At 42.2% G+C, this 22,795-nt stretch overlaps 1 protein-coding gene across 1 annotated transcript in view; it reads right to left on the minus strand.

Annotated features, from left to right (window-relative positions):
* The window catches only part of LOC139415665 (otoferlin), a 153,463-nt gene that overhangs the window by 23,768 nt on the left and 106,900 nt on the right, over window positions 1-22,795 (minus strand). The window contains exons 9-27 of the mRNA XM_071163785.1: window positions 15,701-15,832; window positions 14,238-14,300; window positions 13,936-14,020; window positions 13,644-13,803; window positions 13,295-13,481; window positions 12,866-13,052; window positions 12,377-12,600; window positions 11,441-11,549; window positions 11,078-11,282; window positions 10,546-10,666; window positions 10,075-10,175; window positions 9,756-9,846; window positions 9,532-9,648; window positions 9,024-9,176; window positions 8,260-8,452; window positions 7,345-7,469; window positions 7,098-7,232; window positions 6,196-6,357; window positions 5,510-5,581 (exon numbers count right to left, since the gene is read on the minus strand). Coding sequence (XP_071019886.1) covers window positions 5,510-5,581; window positions 6,196-6,357; window positions 7,098-7,232; window positions 7,345-7,469; window positions 8,260-8,452; window positions 9,024-9,176; window positions 9,532-9,648; window positions 9,756-9,846; window positions 10,075-10,175; window positions 10,546-10,666; window positions 11,078-11,282; window positions 11,441-11,549; window positions 12,377-12,600; window positions 12,866-13,052; window positions 13,295-13,481; window positions 13,644-13,803; window positions 13,936-14,020; window positions 14,238-14,300; window positions 15,701-15,832 — 2,622 coding nt within the window. The remainder of the gene's footprint in view (window positions 1-5,509; window positions 5,582-6,195; window positions 6,358-7,097; window positions 7,233-7,344; window positions 7,470-8,259; window positions 8,453-9,023; window positions 9,177-9,531; window positions 9,649-9,755; window positions 9,847-10,074; window positions 10,176-10,545; window positions 10,667-11,077; window positions 11,283-11,440; window positions 11,550-12,376; window positions 12,601-12,865; window positions 13,053-13,294; window positions 13,482-13,643; window positions 13,804-13,935; window positions 14,021-14,237; window positions 14,301-15,700; window positions 15,833-22,795) is intronic.

Genomic DNA, 22,795 nt, shown 5'->3' on the forward strand with positions numbered 1-22,795 from the left:
ATGTTGATTGATGTTGTAAATTCTAATTCAGGATTCAACAGATGTGATAAATTAGGTTTGGTTTATCGAACCCGTACTACTGTTGCTGCAGACAGCCAACAATTATTTACTATTCATTGAAAGTCGTTGCGGCTCGGCTCTAGGTTGATGGCTTGTTGATGACATCACTCGCAAGGCACTTTTGTCGCCACGGAAATGATGTTGTGACTGGGGGTAACGGAGAAAATTGTTTGCTGATAAAAGTGTTTTGTTTATTTGGTTACTGGTTATGGTCTATTTTAGGGTTTGATTTAACTTAATTAAACATTGTATTCTGGTGTGTTTAAGTAGGATTCCTTATTCCGGGACGGATGGAAGTTATCTAAAATATGTAAGTTGAAGGAGCCATGGGAGAATGCGTTTACATTTTTATTAAATATCGGGGATTAAATTACGGATTTCTTACACTTAGAAATGTACAACATTTGCGGCAGAGGGGAAAAGTAATACATTGGATAATAATGTTATCTGGTTAATTGTATCTAAGGGTAGTATGTTCATTTAAGTAAACATATACATTTATGTTGTTTAAAAATTATGATTCATGATTTGAGGTAAAGGGGAATTATCATTAGGTTTAGTTTATAGTTCACTTTTGAGTTTCTGAATCGAAGTAGCATAGTGAATGCTATTGAGGCGTTTTGAGTTCTTCTGGGAAAATTGATGTTTAGGTGTCTCACTTTTAGATGTTTCCTGGGATTATAATCTTGGGGAGAGTGGGTGAGATTGAGGCCATAAACGACCAAATTGAAAAAGGCCTGGAAGTTCTGTTTATTCATTAAGGTTTGCAAATATATACACATAAAACATTTGTTAGGACTATTTGTTTTAGTGCAAAGGTATTTTAAAGAGGCACGCTCACATATGGAACTTTATGAGTTTTTATTTTATGAGTTTTAATTACACAAGTGAATTTTTTCGATTTTAAGGATAAAGGGTTCTTTAATATGTCTAATGTAGTATGGAACATGACTATAAAAGGGTGATATGACCTATTGACCTTATCATGGCTATCTTTTGGGGTCTGATCAGCCTCAGGGGAGTGCCATTTGTATAATGAATTTGTGGTCATTTGGGTTACTAGTTTTAAGGTAAATTAATTATAATGGAGTTTTAGTTTGGGGTTAGAATTATTGTTTGAATCACTGATGAGAAAGTGTTTCAGGATTCTGTTTTACAATATTAGCTGTGAAGTTTTTGAATTGGCTATTATTGATTTGGTATTACAACAGAAAATAATCCTATTTATCATTGAGAATAAATAGGGGGAGATAAAACATGGTCCTTTGAGGTTTGGACAGGACACCGTATTAAGCCAATAGGGCAGGAAATGACATAGAAAAATATGTTTCAGTTCTTAGGGGTGATAAATTACTGTAGATAAGGTATTCCACACACTATGCAACATATATTAAATTATTGATGAAACTGATTTTAAGGTTAATTCATGTTATTGTCAGATAAAATACTGTGGATCCCTGAAGGAAAAAGCTTATTAGTGTAGGAAGGATTTTATATATTTAGCATTAATTTTGGCTTTGTTTGACTATTAGGCGGTTTTTATTTAAATAGTATTAAATTTGACAGGAATATATGACATCTGTGATGATTTAGGATTTTTGTAAGGATTAAGATAGATTGATTAAGGAAATGTAAGGACTTTAGAGATTGCCACTCATAGACATGTTTTTTCTAAAATCAATGATTTTAGATAAAGTCAAACAGTGAGATGCTTAGTGGTATTTGAGAGATAGGAGAGAAAGGGGTTACTGTTTAAATCGGTAAATATATATTTAAGAACATATATAAATAACACAGATACTTCTTAAACTAGATAAGACACTTGACAGAGAATATATACAGGATTGAGATGAATGGATGCCCAAGGGAGAATTGGACATACATGATAATGTCAGAATATAAGGATAATTTACTAATCCTACCTAAGTCATTATTTAGGGTAGATAAGGTTGTTACCTGGGCAGAGCCAGGTATCAAAAGGGGGATGGGTAAGTTAGTGGCCTATTGGATGATAAACTAATAATAATAAAAAAAATGTTTAGCTAACACACAGGCATAGAAGTTAAAGATATAATCAGATAAAACATATGAGAAACTGTTTGTTAACCAAGCCTGTATGTCCAGGATTTTATGCATTACAGGTGAATTACAGGTGAAGCCACTCAATGCAGTCCCTGAGGCCTGTTGGGGGAGCCATACCAAGCACTCCTGGTGACTGCCTTCGTGGTGAGGATAGCCGAAGGAGCTCCCGGGGTGCGTATCACACATTGTGGGAGGGTAGAACACACTGACACTGTCGAACAATCACAGAGGTAGGAGAGGAACTGCAAATCTTTTAGAGTGCGGGGGTCAAACTCCTACTGAAAACTTCCCTTAATACCCGATTTTTCCCCAGCTGTGAGCGTTCATAGAAATGAAGGTGTGTCTTGGCCTCTTCCTGGTGATATGTTTTTTGGGAAAAGGGTGGGGCTTCATCGGAGGGCTGTTCGTCTGAGCTGTCTTATAGTGGGTGCCATATTCTTGATACAGCACGTTCCACCTGAGTATGCGGAGAGTGGTAATTTGACCCATGGTTTAGACGATGAGGATTTTGTTCCAAAACAAGCATAAGAGATCCCTAGATCTGGGTAGACAGGAAGTTAGAGTAGAGGTTGGGAAGAATCTCTCAATGGAGTTTATGCAGACCAAATGGGGTCTCTAACTACATGGCAGTCTAGGACTCTGAGCCATTATGGTATATATCGGTGCAGGTCCCCATATTGATCGTGGACACAGGTCATAGCTCATATGGAGAGAGAGGGCTATATGAATCCACTCACCCAGTATGGAAGGAGGTGGAGTATAGTGAAGGTGAGAGTTTTGATTGTAATCCGGAGAGAGGGATGTATTGCATAAAGATACGCCTTACCCTTTAAACAGTAATGAAGGAGGATCTAGGGTTGTGGTATGATGGATATGACCAGTTCTTGGTCGACACCCTAGTACGGTTCCGGGTAGAGGAGGTTAGGCCAGTATGGTAAAGCTGTTCACGAAAGCAGGAATGCCAGATAATGATAGTTGCATTGATTTGCACTATTTATATCCACAGGTTCCTCCCTTTACAGTGACCGGAAGAGATTATTACCGTTTGGCCCGGTACAGTACTCTTGGGAAATATGTAGGGGAAGGTAGTACCTGCAATTGGACAGAGAGTATTACCACTGATGAGACCATGTCTAATTTGATAGGCGGTTTGAACCCTGGGGATTTCAATAAGGTAAAGTGGGTCAGGGCTGACATCTGGAGGTTGTGTGGGGGAATGATGTCAGGGTGAGGTTTTACCGGCATTTGGACAGGATTATGCTCCCTTGTACATTTGGGAATGCCTTTCACACTCATTCAACACCAAGACATGAAGTTAGCCAAATGGGAGAAAAGAGGTACTCCATCTGGGTCTTTTGATGACAACGTATACATTGATAACGTTGGGGTTCCACGGGGGGTGCCAGATGAGTTCAAAGCAAGAAATCAGACCCTAGCAGGATAGAGTTAAGCATTTCCAGGTGGTCTACTCTCAATAAGAACGTGGACTGGATGAATTATATTTATTATAATCAACAGCGCTTTACCAATTGTACCAGAGATGCTATTAAAGGTTTTGCAGAACAGACTGAAGCAACCAGCCTGATGGCTTGGCAGAATAGAATTGCATTAGATATGTTATTGGCTGAAAAGGGAGGAGTATGCGTGATTTTCGGGACCATGTTTGTGCTTACATCCCAAATAACACAGCTCCAGCCTCAGCTGGTTTGACCACCCTGGCTCACGGTTTGGCAGAAAACTCTGGGGTGGATACTTATCTGACTAATTGGTTTGATAGTACGTTTGGAAAATGGAAAAATATTATGATCACTGTATTATGGGCTACATGCACCTTTGTGACTGTTTTAGTTTTATGGGGCTGTTGTCTAATTCCCTGTGTACGAGGCCTTATTTCCAGGACTCTGGAGAAATCGATGACAATAGATGGTGAGGTACCAGCCGATTCAGGGTTCTGACTGGTGGAGTGCTGAATGCATGTCTACAGAACAAGTAGATGAATCTGGATCCTTCATTTGCGGGGAACTTATGTTTGATGAGACCATTTTTTATATTTAGGGAGGTTAGGTTGTATCTTGTTTCAATATTAGACTGTTGTTTTATGAAGATTGTTACGAAAATCCTGATAAGAAGAGTTATGATTCTGATGTAGGCCTAAGAAACAGTCATTGCGAATGCAAGTAGTGGGTTATGTTTAGGTGATGTTTTGATAACAAGAAATATTTCTAATAAAAATAGAAATAGGCTTTATAATATTACAATATAACTACATGTGTGGTTGGATGTATAATATTTAATCAAAGGGTGGATATGTTAAGGGAATTTTTATCAATGATGACTAATTATGTATACATTTCAATCTGGACTGACTAATCAGAATACTATTATGTTACTGTATATGTACTAATCAGAATACTATTATGTTACTGTATATGTACTAATCAGAATACTATTATGTTAATGTATATGTATGAATTTTCTTTTTAATCCTAGTACTGAATATAATGTGTGTAAATATAATCAAGAATTAGAACAATGACTGTCTGTACCATGGTAGAAATGAATGAACGTATAGCCAATCTGGCTAGAAGGCTTATCTACACAAGCTGACCTTGTGCAGTGACTATCAAGCCTGTCAAGCCAACACCTTAACCATTATACTATTATCTCCCCTTAAACTGCCCCTAATTGACCCATTTTTAGCTACGGTACATCTTTCAAGTCCATTAGAGAGGACCAGCAGCAAACCAAGTGGATAATGCTGGAAATACCGGGTTAAAAAAAAATCACAAAATAATACAAACAAAACACTAAGTATTCACTAAGTATTCAAAAAAACAGAAAACATATACAAATTATACATGTAGAAATGTACAAATTGATATACAACACAGCCAGCATCAGTATTCCGAGATAAAAGTGACCAACTGAAGCTGTTGAAACTTAGTCTTTGGACTTAGGACTTTTAGTTTGGCTTCCTAGTTTGGCCTGGATTCTCTTCCTAGTTTTGCAGAGGTACAGACGTTAGAGAGAATCGTTACAGAGCAAGACACTGAATAGAGATGGATGGGGCAGAAAGGGAGAAAAGTACCTTTATAGAATAAAACATAGTAGAAGACGGAGGAGGCTGGTGGGTTGAGCTATAGGACAGGCTCATTGTTATGGCTAGAATGAAATAAATGGAATTGAGTCAAACATATGGTTTCTATATAATTCATGAGTTTGATACGTTTCATTTATTCCATTCCAGCTGTTACAATGAGCCTGTCCTCCTATATCTCCTCCCACCAGCTTCCATTGGCAGAAGAACACTTAGAGTGAGAACCAGAGAGTGACCATAGAGGGATGGGCAGAAGAGTGAAAAGAGCACCTTAATCTGAGGAACTGCAAAGTCATGGACAGCAATCAGAGCCCTCCTGATCTCCTCATGGTCATAGGGAATCTGCAGAGCAGGGGCAGGATACCGGAGTATGTAGGTTGGAGGGCACAATGTAGGGGTCGTAGGGTGAGGTTCAGTGAGGGACAGAGGGAGAAAAGAGGAGGAAGGAGGGTCAAGGGACCACAGGGTGGGCGTCGGATTAGGAGACGGTGGGAGTAGGGGAGAAGAGGCATAGAGGAAGAAGGAGAGGAGAGAGGAGAGGAGAGGAGAACAGACAATTAGATGAAATGGAAATGGATAACAGGCAGATGAAGAAAAGGAAAGACAGAGAGAGAGACCTTTCTTTTCTAGATTTGCTGAAGAGTTAGCTAGTGACCGTGTTCCGTGCGTAAGGGTGTGCACAACTGTTCAGTAGTTGCATATTCCATGCATTCCATGCGGTAGAAGATCATTCTCTACGTGATTCATTTGTCCAATAACTTCTTGCTTGTGCGTCGGGTGTGTATTTTTAAACTCTTTTCATGCTTGTCGCTGGCATGCTCTCAGTGTGTCCTTGTTATGTGTTAGTTTCCTAGTGTGTGTGTGTGTGTGTGTGTGTGTGTGTGTGTGTGTGTGTGTGTGTGTGTGTGTGTGTGTGTGCACATGTGTCTATGTGCGTGCATGTGTGATCAGCTTACCTGTAGCAGCTCGAAGGCAGCCAGTAGGTCACCGGCGGTAGAGTTACCACGGTAGATCTGGTAGTACTCTAGCTGAGGGGGGAACCTCGGGGGTCCGTAGTGCTCGTCACACATCTTAGTGATGGGCTTAGCAAACGTACGACCAATGAACTCTGCCTTGCCCTGGATGCCACCAACGGTAGAAAGAAAAACAAAGTTAGAAATGTTTCTGGGGTGTACTTCCTGTCATGTCCACTGGGGGTCAATGTAAGCACAGAGGTAATGCTGAAAACAGTGTAAAAAGCGGGGACTATTCAGAGAAGATGCGACTGTAAGACTAACAAAATACTTAAAAGAAGTCCTACTAGGGGCCATACCCCTATGGGTTCCATCAGTTTATGAGAAGCATGCATGACTATTAGAGTAAACACTTTAACCAAACTAATCAACTACTGTTTCAGCTGTCAAACACAACCGGGTCAACAACTACTAACTTCAACCACTACCGGAGGAATGCAAGAGGACCATGCTTATGGCTACGTCATGGACAGATGGTAAACCTAGTTTGGGAAGGGCCTTTCAAAACAGCCTGTCCTGCCTCTTGTATGACTCCGCTAACTAGCTACATTGCTACGCAAACAGAAGCCCAAAGCAGGAGAGGCGCTACTTCAAGCGTTCACACTCTACTTAGCCCCAACAGCATCCACCACATGAGGAGGTACAGGAGGAACATGGTAAATGAAGACAAGAACAGATACACAGTCAGGACATATGGACAAATACCGTGTTGGGATCACAGATCTCACAGTACTTTGAATCCACGTATCCTTTGAATCCCACAAAACAATTGCTTCTCTATGGGTATAGATAGACCTCTACCACAATGATAGGTCCCCCCTCTCCCTCTATCTCTAGGGTCGTACCACAGTGTCCTGGTCGTAGACCTCTACCACAATGATAGGTGGGTCGTCTCGTAGCTCGCCGGCCTCCCCGAACAGCTCAACATCATCAAACACCAGCAGCTGATCCCACGTAGGGCACAGAGTCTCACTCAGGACCTAGAAACACACAACAGGTCTCTCTTGAAAAATATTTGTTAAATAAAAGTGTTCAAGAACTCACACCAGCACACACACGTACGCACACACTCACGCACACCCTCTCTCTTACCTCAGTGACCTGGCTGTGTGTGGAGAAGAAGACCCTGGCGAAGGGGTCTGACAGGCCACTGCTGTCTGCAGCAAACAGACTCCTGGCCTGGTACATGTGAGCCCTCAGCTGGAATACCTGCTTCACTGCAGCCCAGAGAGAGGACACAGAGATGAGACAACACTCAGATACACAGGAGAGCAGAGAGAGGACACAGAGATGAGACAACACTCAGATACACAGGAGAGCAAAGAGAGGACACAGAGATGAGACAACACTTAGATACACAGGAGAGCAAAGAGAGGACACAGAGATGAGACACCACTCAAATACACAGGAGAGCAGAGAGATGACACAGAGATGAGACAACGCTCACATACACAGGAGAGCAGAGAGAGGACACAGAGATGAGACAACACTCAGATACACAGGAGAGCAGAGAGATGACACAGAGATGAGACAACGCTCACATACACAGGAGAGCAGAGAGAGGACACAGAGATGAGACAACACTCAGATACACAGGAGAGCAGAGAGATGACACAGAGATGAGACAACGCTCACATACACAGGAGAGCAGAGAGAGGACACAGAGATGAGACAACACTCAGATACACAGGAGAGCAGAGAGATGACACAGAGATGAGACAACACTCAGATACACAGGAGAGCAGAGAGAGGACACAGAGATGAGACAACACTCACATACACAGTTGTGAGCCACCAACACTTGAGTACGTACTTCAATAAATGGGTAGAGGGAATGTGTAACTATAAAACTTGGCTTTTAAAGCAACTACCCACTGGACACGTCAATTCAACGTCTATTCCACATTGGTTCAATGTTGATTCAACCAGTGTGTTCCCAGTGGGTACTTACCTACTTTAGCTACAGTATACAGTGCTGTAGGGGTCACAGATTGTAGACAGACTTACTGTTATAAACCAGACTGATAGGGGGTAAAGACTGCAGACATGAGCCTGTCCTGGGAGCCTTGTTCTCTTCAAAGCCGTTGGGCAGGCCAGACAGGAAGTCCTTCCTCTGTTTGTTGAGGCCCAGCCACAGGTACATCTCCATCTTAGCCTGCACTGTCCACCCGGCTGGACCAAACCCCTTCTTACCAGGCAGCTGGGGACACAAACGTTACAGCGACGTTACAGGGACATTTTTGTAACTTTCATCAGCTATAGTAACATTTTCATCTTAGCTTGGGTTCTAGAGACGCAACGTCACAGACATACAAGAGCAAACGCTAACGTAAATGGACTTTCATCAGCTCATTGCTTTATCACAGGTTTTGCACTCATCACTTCATTCTCTACCAGAAAGTAGGCTGGCCCTCTCTGACACTACATTCTGTACATTTATAAATCCCTTTTTGCAAAAACGTCCACATGACCTAACATTGTTACTGACCTGTACGAGAGACCGTACCCGGTCACTCTTTAAATTTTGTACCTAACTTACATAAATATTCTTCGCAATACCCTACAGTTGGACGCGTTGGTGCCTTTCTGGCAATCCGCATTGTCGTTAGAGGAACGCTTTACTGAGGGATGTGTTTTGTTTTTTCCCCCGAATGTGTTTGTGGTACTTTTATTTGTGTGTTTCCAATGCTCCTGCCTTGATTGTGTCATGCAGGCATCCCTGGAAGAAGAAGCAGGGGGTGGGTGGAGAGAACCAAAGAAGCTTCACGTACCCTGAGGAAGACAGCTTTGACCTTGCCACAGTCCTTGCCTGTCTCCTCGTCTACGATGGAGTAGAGGATGTCTTTGGAGGGGATGCGGGCGTAGGCGATACGCTTGTTGCTACTCATCATCCATACAAACACGTCTGGGATACTATGCTGGGGCTGAAGGGCACAGGGGATACAGGTTCAAAGTGTTATTGACACCCACAGAGTGGTCAATACAGGCTGAAGTTCCTGGGCGTAACATAGATGACATTGATATCCACAAGGACGCACACTATTTCTACAGTGAAGGGCATTTTATGAGTGTACAGTTTATTAGTTCACAGTGGTGCCCTTAACTGTACAAAGCGATTGGTTATTATTATGCTAGTGTTTTATATAAGGGAGAGTTAGGATCCACTGGCGGGAGGTTGCTGAATGTTTTTCTGAGGTTGCCTGTGCTCTCTCTATCAATTGCTCTGTCGATGCACCTGGAATGTGTTATAAATAAAGTTGAGTGTAACAGAATCTGTACCTCGTCGGCAAGGAAACGTAGCCTGTGCAGGAAGTTCTGAACCATCTTCAGTTTGTCTCTCACTGTGTTCCTCTTCACCTGGGAGCGAATCAGCTTGGCCTGCTGGCCCATGCTCTCCTATAGAGAAGGACATGACATTATACACATTCCCACCCTCTGCTGCATAAGGATAGATCCATAACCATAGCAACTCTCTCCATCACTCTCTCAGAGCAGCGCTGTACCATCTCTCTCATGCAGGACTTGAGTCTCTCTTTGTCCAGTTTGGTTCTGCCTGCCTGGTTCTGGTCCTTGTTGGCCAAAGTGACGAAACGACTGAAAGTGAAAACACAGAGACACTTAAAGAAGATACTTTGCATAATAGGATCAAATCAAAATCAAATCAAATGCTATTTGTCAAATACTTACTAAACAACAGGTGTAGACTAACAGTGAAAGGCTTACTTGCAGGTCCTTTTTCCAACAATGCAGAGTTAAAGGTAAAAAAAATAAACAAGTAATTATGAATTGATTATGGTTGTCATAGCAGTAATGTTATCTCACTTGCAGCCAGTGCTGAGTTCCTCCAGCACCCCTCTGAGTCTGCGCTCTGGATAGGCTGTCTCTGTCTTGATGATCTCCTGCACATCATTCAGACCCTCCTCCTGTCAGACACAACACACAAACACGGGCATCAGATACAATATACTCTTAGAAAAAAAGGTGCCATCGAGAACTTTAAAGGGTTCTTCGGCTGTTCCCATAGGAAAACACTTTGAAGAACCCTTTTTGGTTCCAGGTAGATCCCTTTTGGGTTCCATGTAGAACCCTCTGTGGAAAGGGTTCTACAAAAGGGTTCTATGTGGAACCAAAAACTGTTCTCCCTGGAACCAAAAAAAGGGTTCTCCTATGGGGACAGCCAAAGAACCATTTTTGGAACCCCTTTTTCTAAGAATGTAATACCTTGAGTTATTTGGGATTAATTAACATATTATCCTGCACAATGGTGCACATTCAACATGAGTGATTACTGACCAGTTTGTCAGCGATCTTGTCCATGATGTTGGAGTTGTAAAGTCTTCTCCTTTGGTCCTGCCACCAGCTCTTGATGTAGATACACGGCTTCTTCTCAAAGTAGGGCAGGTGGAAGTAGTTCCTAAAGTTTGGCACAAATCAAATTAAACAACCTTTTCTAGGCTGTGCAGAACATATGTGATCCTATCAACTCTCATCTGACAGGGGAGAGGAAGAGAGTTGACATTATCAGAGTGCCTCAGAGAATGAGATCAATGGAAACTGATTTCTTTCATATCTCTCTTTTTTTTCATGTTGTACCGTGCACCATGTTATTTTTTTTATCTCCATTATCTTATGTTAAAGTATTTTGGTATACATACTGTATCTTATTCTATGAATAAAGAAGACCAAGTGGTACACTGACTTTTTGGAGTTGTGACACCCCATCAGCAAAACAATATTTCTAAGCAGAACTAAGGCTTTAGGGGTGACCCAGGAGGAACTAACGGAACATGACCAAACCACCACTGATGACCCCTGCCCTTCTGACCTGTCTGTTATGACAGGTTTCATGGGTGGGGAGGAGGACACAGACACCAGGTCCCCATCATCATCTGCCTCGTCCTCACTGGAGTTCTGCTGGATCAGCTCTGACTCCTCCTCATCACTTTCTCCTCCTCCTCCTCCTCCCTCTTTCTTCTTCTTCTTAGCTGCCGAGGGCTTGCTCACTCCATCTATCTGGTTGCCGTAGTTGCCTGGGAGAAGGAAATGGGGAAAATAAATTAGTAGAATTTTATGGTTGTGTTATTGTTTGTGTTATTTACATGCCAAACATACAAATCATTGAGTACTCTCTTTTTAGACAAATACTTATGACAAGTTATTACTGTGTACCCTTGAGTGTAGTACTTACCTATTGTGACCTCGAAGCTGATTGGCTTATCGCCGATCTTCCTGTCGATCATGGTGGCCTCCAGGAAGGAACCAAACAGGAAGAATTCCTCTATTTTCCCTGTAACACTCTGAACGACAGAAGAATGAAGAAGACAAAGTAAACAACCGAATACAAATGAAAGGTAGAACCAACCCCCATTTGACCTTAAACTCACACACACACCACCCAGTATGCTAAATAAACAAATACAGTCTCAGTTACCGACACACAGGTTTCTCTTTTTAATCAAACAATGTATTGTTTAGTACTGATTGAGATGTTGAGCACGTTAGGGTTTGCCTCGTTAATCTCTCTCCCTCTCTGCCTCCCTCTCCTCTAGGCTAAGGGGTGGTAGCTACACCTGCACCTGGCATATAGTCAAACTGATATGAACAACTTACTGCACCCAAGGGAGACATTAGCTAAACAAAGAGACAGCTAGGGGACAGTTGGGAAAGCTAATGTTTAGCCTGGGGTAACACTGCTTACTGATTTCCCTAACGGCCAGCTAACAACTTTAACAGCAATATAATGTCAATGCAATGCAGTATAACAACAGAATGGAGACATCTAACCACTGACTGTTTACGGCGAGGTCAGGAAGTCATAGGCAGGGTCAAAGGGCAAAGCTGAAGACGTGTAGGGTTTTATGTATCTTAACTGAAAAGATTTGGGGATACTCAATAGTTTGGCAGTTTCTCCCAATAGTCATATGCCTCATAATCAGAATTAATGGGGATGAGAAAGGTCATGTAAGGTAAATATAATGGAAAGTTTGAACATAGTACTGCAGTGTGAGGTGTGAGTCAATGACAGCCAGCCAATGTACACTCCCCTTTGAAAGGAAAAGCCAATGGAACTCACCTCAGACATACATGGCAACCAATGAATAGTCACCACCCAATCAGCACTCACCTCTGAGATGTTAGAGACAGGCTCCACCTGCACCTCGGTGGAGCTTACAATCTCAGTGGAGGTGGTGTCCAGGATCTCCACGGCAACGGAGATGAGGAGGCGGGCCCTGAAGGACACGCCTTCCCCCAGCCCCTCATTCAAGTCCTGGTGCTCATCCATCAGAGTGTACTGGCGGGTGGAGCCATACATGTTGACCCAGGCTGGGCCCATGGTGGGCAGGAACCCTGGGGGAGGAGAGGAGGGATGGAGGATGACAGGAGAATTCAACAAAGAACAGGGTCCTGAGAAAGGCTATTGCCTGTGTGGTGTCGGGCAGGAGCAGCAAACGATTGTTGACTTTCTTTAATCATTTGGGTCAAAGCCCTCTAATGACTTGGTAAAAACGACTGACTACCAAAATGACTAATGTGCTACAATAAGATTGGATTGACCCGATGTCCTGGCAATATTCTACTTTTGAGCTATGGTTGGGGGCATATAGGACCTCACCTTTGTCACCATCATTGGCAATCTTTCGCAGGTCAATTAAGTGTGTTCCTATGGCGACGTCATTGACTTTGTCGGAGTCTCTTATCTGGACCTTCATGCGTTTGCAGAGCGGAGGAAACATCTCAGTGAAGACCACCTGCTCATTCCAGATCGGCTCATAACTACTCTTCTGGACCGACGTCTTCCCCTGGAGGAAATAACATCAACATACGCCTGGATTGACACCCATTCAACTCTTACACTGACACCTCATATTATGCAAATGTATACTGTATTTATAATGGGAATGTGATCCATTATGTAATGCTATTTGTTTCTTTTGTTTATCAAGTAAAGATATAAAACAGACAGTTTCAATAAGACAGTTTGAGGTTCATGGTATGGAGAAGTCAGGTCCTCCTGAGTAGTGGGTGGCTGTAGTGGACCTACTCTCTGTCCGGCGAAGAGCACTTGTACGTAGGGGTCCACCAGGTCTCTGTTCTCCCCTATGAAGGCCTTCTTAACGTTGGCCATGATGCTGGTGTTCATCTTGGGAAGGCCCTCAGCGCGGTAGATCTTCACGTAGAATCGTGCCCACTGTCTCTCCAAGGGAACACCCTCCGGAAGAAGGAGGTTCCTGACCAGAAACGAAAGGTTGAAAAACAGTTGTACGCCTGATTTTGTCTCAACGTAACCCCTTGATAACATTCTACAGACTTTTTTATTTAACCCCTGACCCCCCTAAACATTGTATAACCCTTCTACAACATTCTATTGCCAGAATAAAACATTCTCTTACCCTTCTATGTCGTCTTCATCTGTCTCGTTGGCCTTGTGGGGAGTCTTGATGTTGTCCCCCTTCCCCACCACGGCGATGTCACACTTGATGTAACCTTTGCAGCCGGCCGTGATGTCATTAGGGTCAGACAGTGTGGCCCACTTGTGGTAGAATTGGTGCTCTGTGACAGACAAGTATCAATCCAAAAATCAATCATTCTTTCAACCACTTACAGGAATTAAAATAATTCTAAATATGACCACGGCAACCATCAACATCACCCATGTGCCAGTCTCAGGACCTTACCACTTACCAGGCTGGGAGTAGACTGTGCCAACATCCAGCTTGAAAGTTCCAACTAAGGTGCCACTCCGCAGCAGGTTCTTAGAGTGGATCACCTGGTGAGAGAGAGGAGAGGAGAGGAGAGGAGAGGAGAGGAGAGGAGAAAGAGAGAGAGAGAGAGAGAGAGAGAGAGAGAGAGATAGAGAGAGAGAGAGCGAGAGTAAGGAGTAAGAGTGTGTGGGAGAAGGATAAAATGTTGATTTCAAGCTCAAAGGCTGTTACTATAAAGAGAACGATTGAACGTCTGTGTGTGTGTGTAGAAGAGCCACTTACTGAGAGCTTCAGGATCTTGTCAAACATGACATCTGGTGGGACGTGGAAGTCAAAGACAAAATACTGTGGGGAGAAGAGAAGGCATAATGTGATGTGACAGATACAGTAGCCTCACTTTCTGTCAAATGACTCATGTATTGTATGATCATTCCATTGAGTTTAGTAGATTCAAAGGTTGAATTGAATGAATCAACCCCTGAAGGATTCATTGGTCGTGCCACACAACACGTTTCTACATGCCTGATAGGGCTGGGGAAATTGCCAGGGACCTCACGATACGATATTATAAAAGCAAATCAAATTGTATTGGTTGCGTACGCATATTTAGCAGGTGTTAATGTGTTTGTGTAGTGAGAGAGAAAAAGAAACCCGCACACTGCTCTTGCTAGTATCACTGCTCTTTAATACGCTTTACGTATCGGCCTCAAGGCCTTCGTTTCTTCTTTTTTTGTCAACTGTTACCATGGCACCTGCAAAAAAGATAGCTCAGATGTCGGAGTGTATTTTGAATCATGAATTGCGGGTGTAGTGAAATGCTAGTTTTCCAAGCTCCAACAGTGCAGTAACATCAAACAATACACACAAATCTAAAAGTAAAAGAATGGAATTAAGAAATATTAGTATGAGCAGCGTTGGATTCCGGAGTATGAATATATTTACTGTATATGTGGTGTATAGACATTGTGGACAGTAATGTGGATACTTATGTGCCGATATGATATGTATTGCGATTCTCATGATTCTCACGATTCTATATGTATTGCGGTTCGATACAGTGATTTCAATGCGATTCGATGATCCATAAATAATGTCTGGTGCAGAGGGACAAGAGAGAGCCATGGAGAAAATGAGTTTTGATTAGCCATGGAAATAAAATTGCTGAAAATACATTCCCTATTTAGAAAGAAGATGGAGAACAGGCTATGAAGGAAAAAAAATAAAAATACTAATATTGCTATATTGCCAAAACAATACGACATGATATATCGTCCACAATAATACCCCGATTTGTAACTGTATTGTTCCCCCCCTCCCCCCCATCACTAATGCTTGAGTTGAATAACTAACAGAATACAACCAACAATGATCAAATTAACATTCTTTCAGCATTGGCTGAATCCATTCACGTCCGGGTGAATTGAATCGAATACAAGGGGAATTATTACAGACTAATGTCTAGCAGGATCAGGACACCAACTGAATAATGCTTTGACGTTTTGCTCAGCCTCCCTCTTGTGAAAGAAGAGTGTAATGTGCATAGCTCAAGGCAGAAAGGATTCCTGTTGAGCCCAGAGCAGAGGCTTTGATCTGAACACAGCCAGGCTGGTGCTGGAGCCTCTGAACTGAGACTGGCTTCTCTTTCCACTTTTTCTACTCAATTATACACAATGTAGAAGAGAGAGGGGAGGGGAGGGGAGGGGAGGGGAGGGGAGGGAGAGCGGGAGAGAGAGAGATGCACTTACCTCATTGTAGTAGGGGCAGTTAGTGGACTCCTTCATGGAGGTGTACTTCTTGTCGTCCCCAATCTCCACACAGACCACAGGGTCCATGTTAAGGCCAACCAGCTGCCTGGCCTCAACGACTGTGATGCTAATCTAATGGGACATATTAGCATTAGGGTTGCAAAGTAACAGAACATTTTCTGGAAAACCCAGGTTTTCCGGAAATCCAGCTGGAGGATTATCGGAATCGGGAGGGAATAAGCATGGAGGGAATCATTTAATTCCAAAACATTCCACCCAAATGTGAATGAAAGTACCATAATAAAAGGGTACGGTGTGAAACAAACAAGATGACAACTCAGACTGGAGGTTTAGACTACAGAGGCGACTTCTGTCCCTCAGGGTTAATTATCCCTGCTGTGAACATCTCAGTCGGTGTGCGGTGTTGTGGTTCCTGGTCACAGAGACTGGTACATTACTGTATCTAGGTCAGTTTGCTGTTGTTAGCAGGGGAGTTTATGCAGTTTGCAGTTAGGCTACGTTAATGAGCTGTTAGATTCTGTTCTTCCCACCCAGCCTTCACACTATCCTCTAATTGTATCCTTACTGGAGCATTTTTTCTTTCCTCTCTAATAAACCTCATTCCTCCATCCTTCCTTCTCTCCTCTCTTCTGGCGAAAAATTTGTTCACTATGACCTTACCCTTCACCAATTATACTGTGAGACCTGAGTCCAAGCCAACAACCTGTACACAGCATCCAGTCGAAGCTATTAACTGCCTTTTCTCTCATGTCTTTTCTCTCAGGAGTGCGACATGGGTCCATGTGGAGGGAGCATGGAGATACTTTTCTCATGCTGCTGGTGTACTGGTGGGAAAATGGGCAAGGCATAATGGGCTGTAAAGGACAGTGGCGGCCCAGGTGAGAGACATTATCAAGGGCCATCCACTTTGAAACGAACTGACGAACTGAAACACTATCTGAAGCAGAACATGAAGAAATTCCAGAAGAAGATTGCCAGGAAGGAAGGGGGTGGTCAACTGTGCCTGTAAATTGATTTAGGGTTGCCCTAAACTGTTTATTTGGGGTATCATGTTTATTTTGGAGGTCTACACACTAGGAAGCTTATTGTGATTTAGATTGAAATGCATTGAGCCACCGATCTGTCATTAACAAACCACTAAGTTGAGGGTCTTGCATTTGCGTGATAGACTCAAAGTGAAGCACGAAGGACTGTCATTCTAAATTTGGGTTGTATCGCTATTATGGGGACGGTGATAGTAGGGGTTTCGATTTACCATGTTATCATAATTCTAATGTTAAAGTGCATCAATACATATGGCTTTCTGGATAATACAGTACAATTGACATGAGCATGTTTAAGTATGTTTATAACTATATACAATACCAGTCAAACGTTTGGACACACCTACTCATTCAAGGGTTTTTGTAATTTTTTTACTATTTTCTACATTGTAGAACAACAGTGAAGACATCAACATTACAAAAGAACACATATGGAATCATGTAGTAACCAAAAAAGTAGCCACCCTTTGCCTCGATGACAGCTTTGCGCACTCTTTGCATTCTTTCAACCAGCTTCACCTGGAATGCCTTTCCAACAGTCTTGAAGGAGTTTCCACATATGCTGATCACTTGTTGGCTGCTTTTCCTTCACTCTACGGTCCAACTCATCCCAAACCATCTGAAATGGGTTGAGGTCGGGTGATTGTGGAGGCCAGGTCATCTGATGCAGCGCTCCATCACTATCCTTCTTGGTCAAGTTGCCCTTACACAGTCTGGAGATGTGTTGGGTCATTGTTCTGTTGAAAAACAAAAGATAGTGGGACTAAGCGCAAACCAGATGGGATGGCGTATCACTGCAGAATGCTGTGGTTGCCATGCTGGTTAAATGTGCCTTGAATTCAAAATAAATCACTGACAGCGTCACAGGCAAAGCACCTCCACACCATCACACCTCCTCCTCCATGCTTCACGGTGGGAATCACACACGCAGAGATCATCCACTCACCTACTCTGCATCTCACAAAGGCATGGTGGTTGGAACCAAAGGACACATTTCCATCAGTCTAATGTCCATTGCTCGTGTTTCTTGGCCCAAGCAAGTCTCTTACTTTTATTGGTGTCCTTTAGTAGTGGTTTATTTGCAGCAATTAAACCATGAAGGCCTGATTCACGCAGTCTCCTCTTAACAGTTGATGTTGAGATGTGTCTGTTACTTGAACTCTGTGATATTTATTTGGGCTGCAATTTCTGAGGCTGGTAACTCTAATGAACTTACCCTCTGCAGCAGAGGAAACTCTGGGTCTTACTTTACTGTGGCCGTCCTCGTGAGAGACAGTTTTATCTTAGCACTTGATGTTTTTGCGACTGCACTTGAAACTTTCAAGTTCTTGAAATTTTCCAGATTGACTGACATTCATGTCTTAAAGTAATGATGGACTGTCATTTCTCTTTGCTTATTTGAGCTGTTCCTGCAATAATAAGGACTTGGTCTTTTACCAAATAGGGCTCTCTTCTGTATACCACCCCTACCGTGTCACAACACAACTGATTGGCTCAAACACATTGAGAAGGAAAGAAATTCCACATATGAACTTTTAACAAGGCACACCTGTTAATTGACATGCATTCCAGGTTCATGCATACCTCATGAAGCTGGATGAGAGAATGCCAAGAGTGTGCAAAGCTGTCATCAAGAAAAAGGGTGGCTACTTTGAAGAATCTCAAATATTAAATATATTTTGATTTGATAAAATCTTTTTGGTTACTACAAGATTTAGTATGTGTTTTTTTTAAGTTTTGATGTCTTCACTATTATTATACAATGTAGAAAATGGTCAAAATAAAGAAAAACCCTGGACTGAGTAGGTGTGTCCAAACTTTAGACTGGTACTGTAAGTGGAATCGTGGTAGGGACTAATGTGTTATGGGTTAGATGGAATGATTTATGTGCAAATGTATTTGTAACCGGAGGCTAAGTTCACTGTAGTAGTAGCATCACATCTCCTACCGAGTGCGCCAAATGATAGGTGACCATTGCTGTACAATCATACCCTAGGGTGAGGGTATAAATTAATTTATTTTCCTTGTGTGTGGTGATGAAGCGTGTACTGATGTTTAATTCATATGTTCCTGTCCTCTTCTGAGAATGAACTGCACTATGTGAAGGTTTGAAACTCAATGACTGAGGTAATTTACAATTGTAATGTACTAAGTGTAAGGAAGTCTTTCCTTTTCCCACTTTCCAAATCATGTTAATGCTTGTTTGATGAAAAGCATCAACTGGCGCACAACAAGGGAAAATGATTTAGTGTAGAGGTGCTGATTAGCAGGGAATAAACTTTAAGCTATAAAACAAAGAAAGTCGCACACTCCATATATAAAACCACCCAGTAATTTGAAGGCACAGTGATGCAGAAACATTGGCATTTTTTACCCAATAAAATACATACGTGTGACTCTCTTTGTTTTTAATGCCTGATTAATGAAAATGTTTGTAAGTAACTTTCCATTAGGTTGAGACTTAGTCTCAAAAGGGAGGAAATGTCACAAAAAATGACAAAATTAGACATACTATATTATTTTTACTTAGAGAATTGTCCATTGCTATATGCTAGTGTTTTTTTTGCTGATGCAGGCTTGTCTTGTGTGACTTAGTCATAAGTCTGGGCGTACAGATAAGAGCCGGGTGCGACCGCAATATGTGACATCCCGTTTGTACTACCTGCTGGAACTTCTCTGTGTGCAAACTTGCAGGAAAAAGCTAAAAGCCTTTCATAAACCATGATCCCCATCCCTGTTTGCACACATCTGCTAACTGCCACATAAACAAAGAGGTTGGACTTTCTATAAAAGCTGAGAGACAACTCTGTTCGTTGGGCATTTAACTCTGAACTATGAGTGATTGTTGATTGCTCCATTTTTTGCTAATCTTACAATAAAGGTTGTTGTTTGAAGAATCTACAGTCTCTCTTTAGAATTTCCAAGACATCAGTCATCTTCCCCAAATTAAGGGGATGATGGTGCAATCTTTGTGAGAGGGAGGGAATATGATTGTATTGGTCCTCAATGGCTCAGACACTCAATTAGCCCTGAGTTAGCCTGCAGGTTAGTTCTGAATGATTCATTGCCATATTCATTTACCTGGCTAAAAGGTGAGCCACTTGCGTGGTACCGGTTATCCCGAGTTGAGATCAAGAGTTGACCAAAGTGACTCAAACCATGTACAGTGCCTTGCGAAAGTATTCGGCCCCCTTGAACTTTGCGACCTTTTGCCACATTTCAGGCTTCAAACATAAAGATATAAAACTGTATTTTTTTGTGAAGAATCAACAACAAGTGGGACACAATCATGAAGTGGAACGACATTTATTGGATATTTCAAACTTTTTTAACAAAACATAAACTGAAAAATAAGGCATGCAGAATTATTCAGCCCTTTTACTTTCAGTGCAGCAAACTCTCTCCAGAAGTTCAGTGAGGATCTCTGAATGATCCAATGTTGACCTAAATGACTAATGATGATAAATACAATCCACCTGTGTGTAATCAAGTCTCCGTATAAATGCACCTGCACTGTGATAGTCTCAGAGGTCCGTTAAAAGCGCAGAGAGCATCATGAAGAACAAGGAACACACCAGGCAGGTCCGAGATACTGTTGTGAAGAAGTTTAAAGACGGATTTGGATACAAAAAGATTTCCCAAGCTTTAAACATCCCAAGGAGCACTGTGCAAGCGATAATATTGAAATGGAAGGAGTATCAGACCACTGCAAATCTACCAAGACCTGGCCGTCCCTCTAAACTTTCAGCTCATACAAGGAGAAGACTGATCAGAGATGCAGCCAAGAGGCCCATGATCACTCTGGATGAACTGCAGAGATCTACAGCTGAGGTGGGAGACTCTGTCCATAGGACAACAATCAGTCGTATATTGCACAAATCTGGCCTTTATGGAAGAGTGGCAAGAAGAAAGCTATTTCTTAAAGATATCCATAAAAAGTGTTGTTTAAAGTTTGCCACAAGCCACCTGGGAGACACACCAAACATGTGGAAGAAGGTGCTCTGGTCAGATGAAACCAAAATTGAACATTTTGGCAACAATGCAAAACGTTATGTTTTGCGTAAAAGCAACACAGCTCATCACCCTGAACACAACATCCCCACTGTCAAGCATGGTGGTGGCAGCATCATGGTTTGGGCCTGCTTTTCTTCAGCAGGGACAGGGAAGATGGTTAAAATTGATGGGAAGATGGATGGAGCCAAATACAGGACCATTCTAGAAGAAAACCTGATGGAGTCTGCAAAAGACCTGAGACTGGGACGGAGATTTGTCTTCCAACAAGACAATGATCCAAAATATAAAGCAAAATCTACAATGGAATGGTTCAAAAATAAACATATCCAGGTGTTAGAATGGCCAAGTCAAAGTCCAGACCTGAATCCAATCGAGAATCTGTGGAAAGAACTGAAAACTGCTGTTCACAAATGCTCTCCATCCAACCTCACTGAGCTTGAGCTATTTTGCAAGGAGGAATGGGAAAAAATGTCAGTCTCTCGATGTGCAAAACTGATAGAGACATACCCCAAGCGACTTACAGCTGTAATCGCAGCAAAAGGTGGCGCTACAAAGTATTAACTTAAGGGGGCTGAATAATTTTGCACGCCCAATTTTTCAGTTTTTGATTTGTTAAAAAAGTTTGAAATATCCAATAAATGTCGTTCCACTTCATGATTGTGTCCCACTTGTTGTTGATTCTTCACAAAAAAATACAGTTTTATATCTTTATGTTTGAAGCCTGAAATGTGGCAAAAGGTCGCAAAGTTCAAGGGGGCCGAATACTTTCGCAAGGCACTGTAAGTAGTGTAGGGATCAGGAGCAAAGACCAAGATTTATACCAGGACATTGGTCCATGGGCCCTTTCTCAAATTGTAAGGAACTCAAGTAGAGTAAACTTGAGTACAGTACCGCACAGTAGAGTACAGTAGAGTAGGGTACAGTACAGTAGAGCACAGTACAGTACATTATATAATGGGTGGGTCTAATCATGAATGCAGATTGGTTAAAACTGCATTCCAGCCGGTGTCTATTCCACAGGTTACCACCGGCTAAATCTATGACATTAAAATGCCTATTTACTCTGTTCCATTTGACTGCGCAATCCACTGTCTCATCAGCCCAGCCAAGCAATTTATAAACTTGATCTCCACTATAAAAAGCATCTAGACTTTATCTCACATTTCCTTTAGACTATCATTTTGTTTTCAACAGCAGAGATTTGTATCAACCTTGCTGTCTGTCTCTGCAACATTTGCAACATTGTTTCAATATTTAAATTTGATTTCCAGCTGTCCTATAGTAATGAATGTGTCGGGAGTCGGGACAAGACAGACAGGCAGGGAGCGTTTCTCAGCCAGTCGTAACTTCTATGGATATATACAATGAAATGTAAATTGAAGAAAGGTTAAATGAAACAAAGTGCAGCTAGTTTGTAGTCTTTCTAGTGTCAGTTTGAAGGGATTGTGTTAGCTGTGTTGTTGGCTAGCTCCTCTGAACAACAGTGTCCTGATGAGTAAGCACATTTTCTATGCTAGGCTAATTGTGCCTCATTAGCTCATTGTTATGAATGTCTCCAAATAAATGCAGCTTAAACAAATGCAAATGCAGCTACTTTGCTGTTATTTTGGCTGCACTTTTTGACGTGACTGTAAGTTAGCCGTAGCTGGCTAGCTATAAAGCAAGGGATAAGAATGTTGCCAGCCAGTATGACAATGGAACATTTAGAACGAACGACTGGGTCACATCCAAAGATACTGTAACGACCTGACTAGATCATAAAGGAACATCTGTCCAGACAGAGGATTGACAATTGACGGTTTATAAATCCAACTTCACACAAGCTACTGTTTGGCCATAGCCCACGCCAAATAAATGAAAGATACCCCACAAGCCAACCGTAACCTTCTCTTGTGAAGCCCAGACGTAGAGAGAGAACAATGGCTAAACCTGGTCTTAACTTCCAATGCTCCATCCCCCTGCCAAACCCCCCTCCACTCCACGCCACTCCACCAACCACCAGGATGCCCGGCATCAG

The sequence above is a fragment of the Oncorhynchus clarkii genome, chromosome 8 (genome assembly GCF_045791955.1).
Source record: "Oncorhynchus clarkii lewisi isolate Uvic-CL-2024 chromosome 8, UVic_Ocla_1.0, whole genome shotgun sequence".
NCBI lineage: Eukaryota > Metazoa > Chordata > Actinopteri > Salmoniformes > Salmonidae > Oncorhynchus > Oncorhynchus clarkii.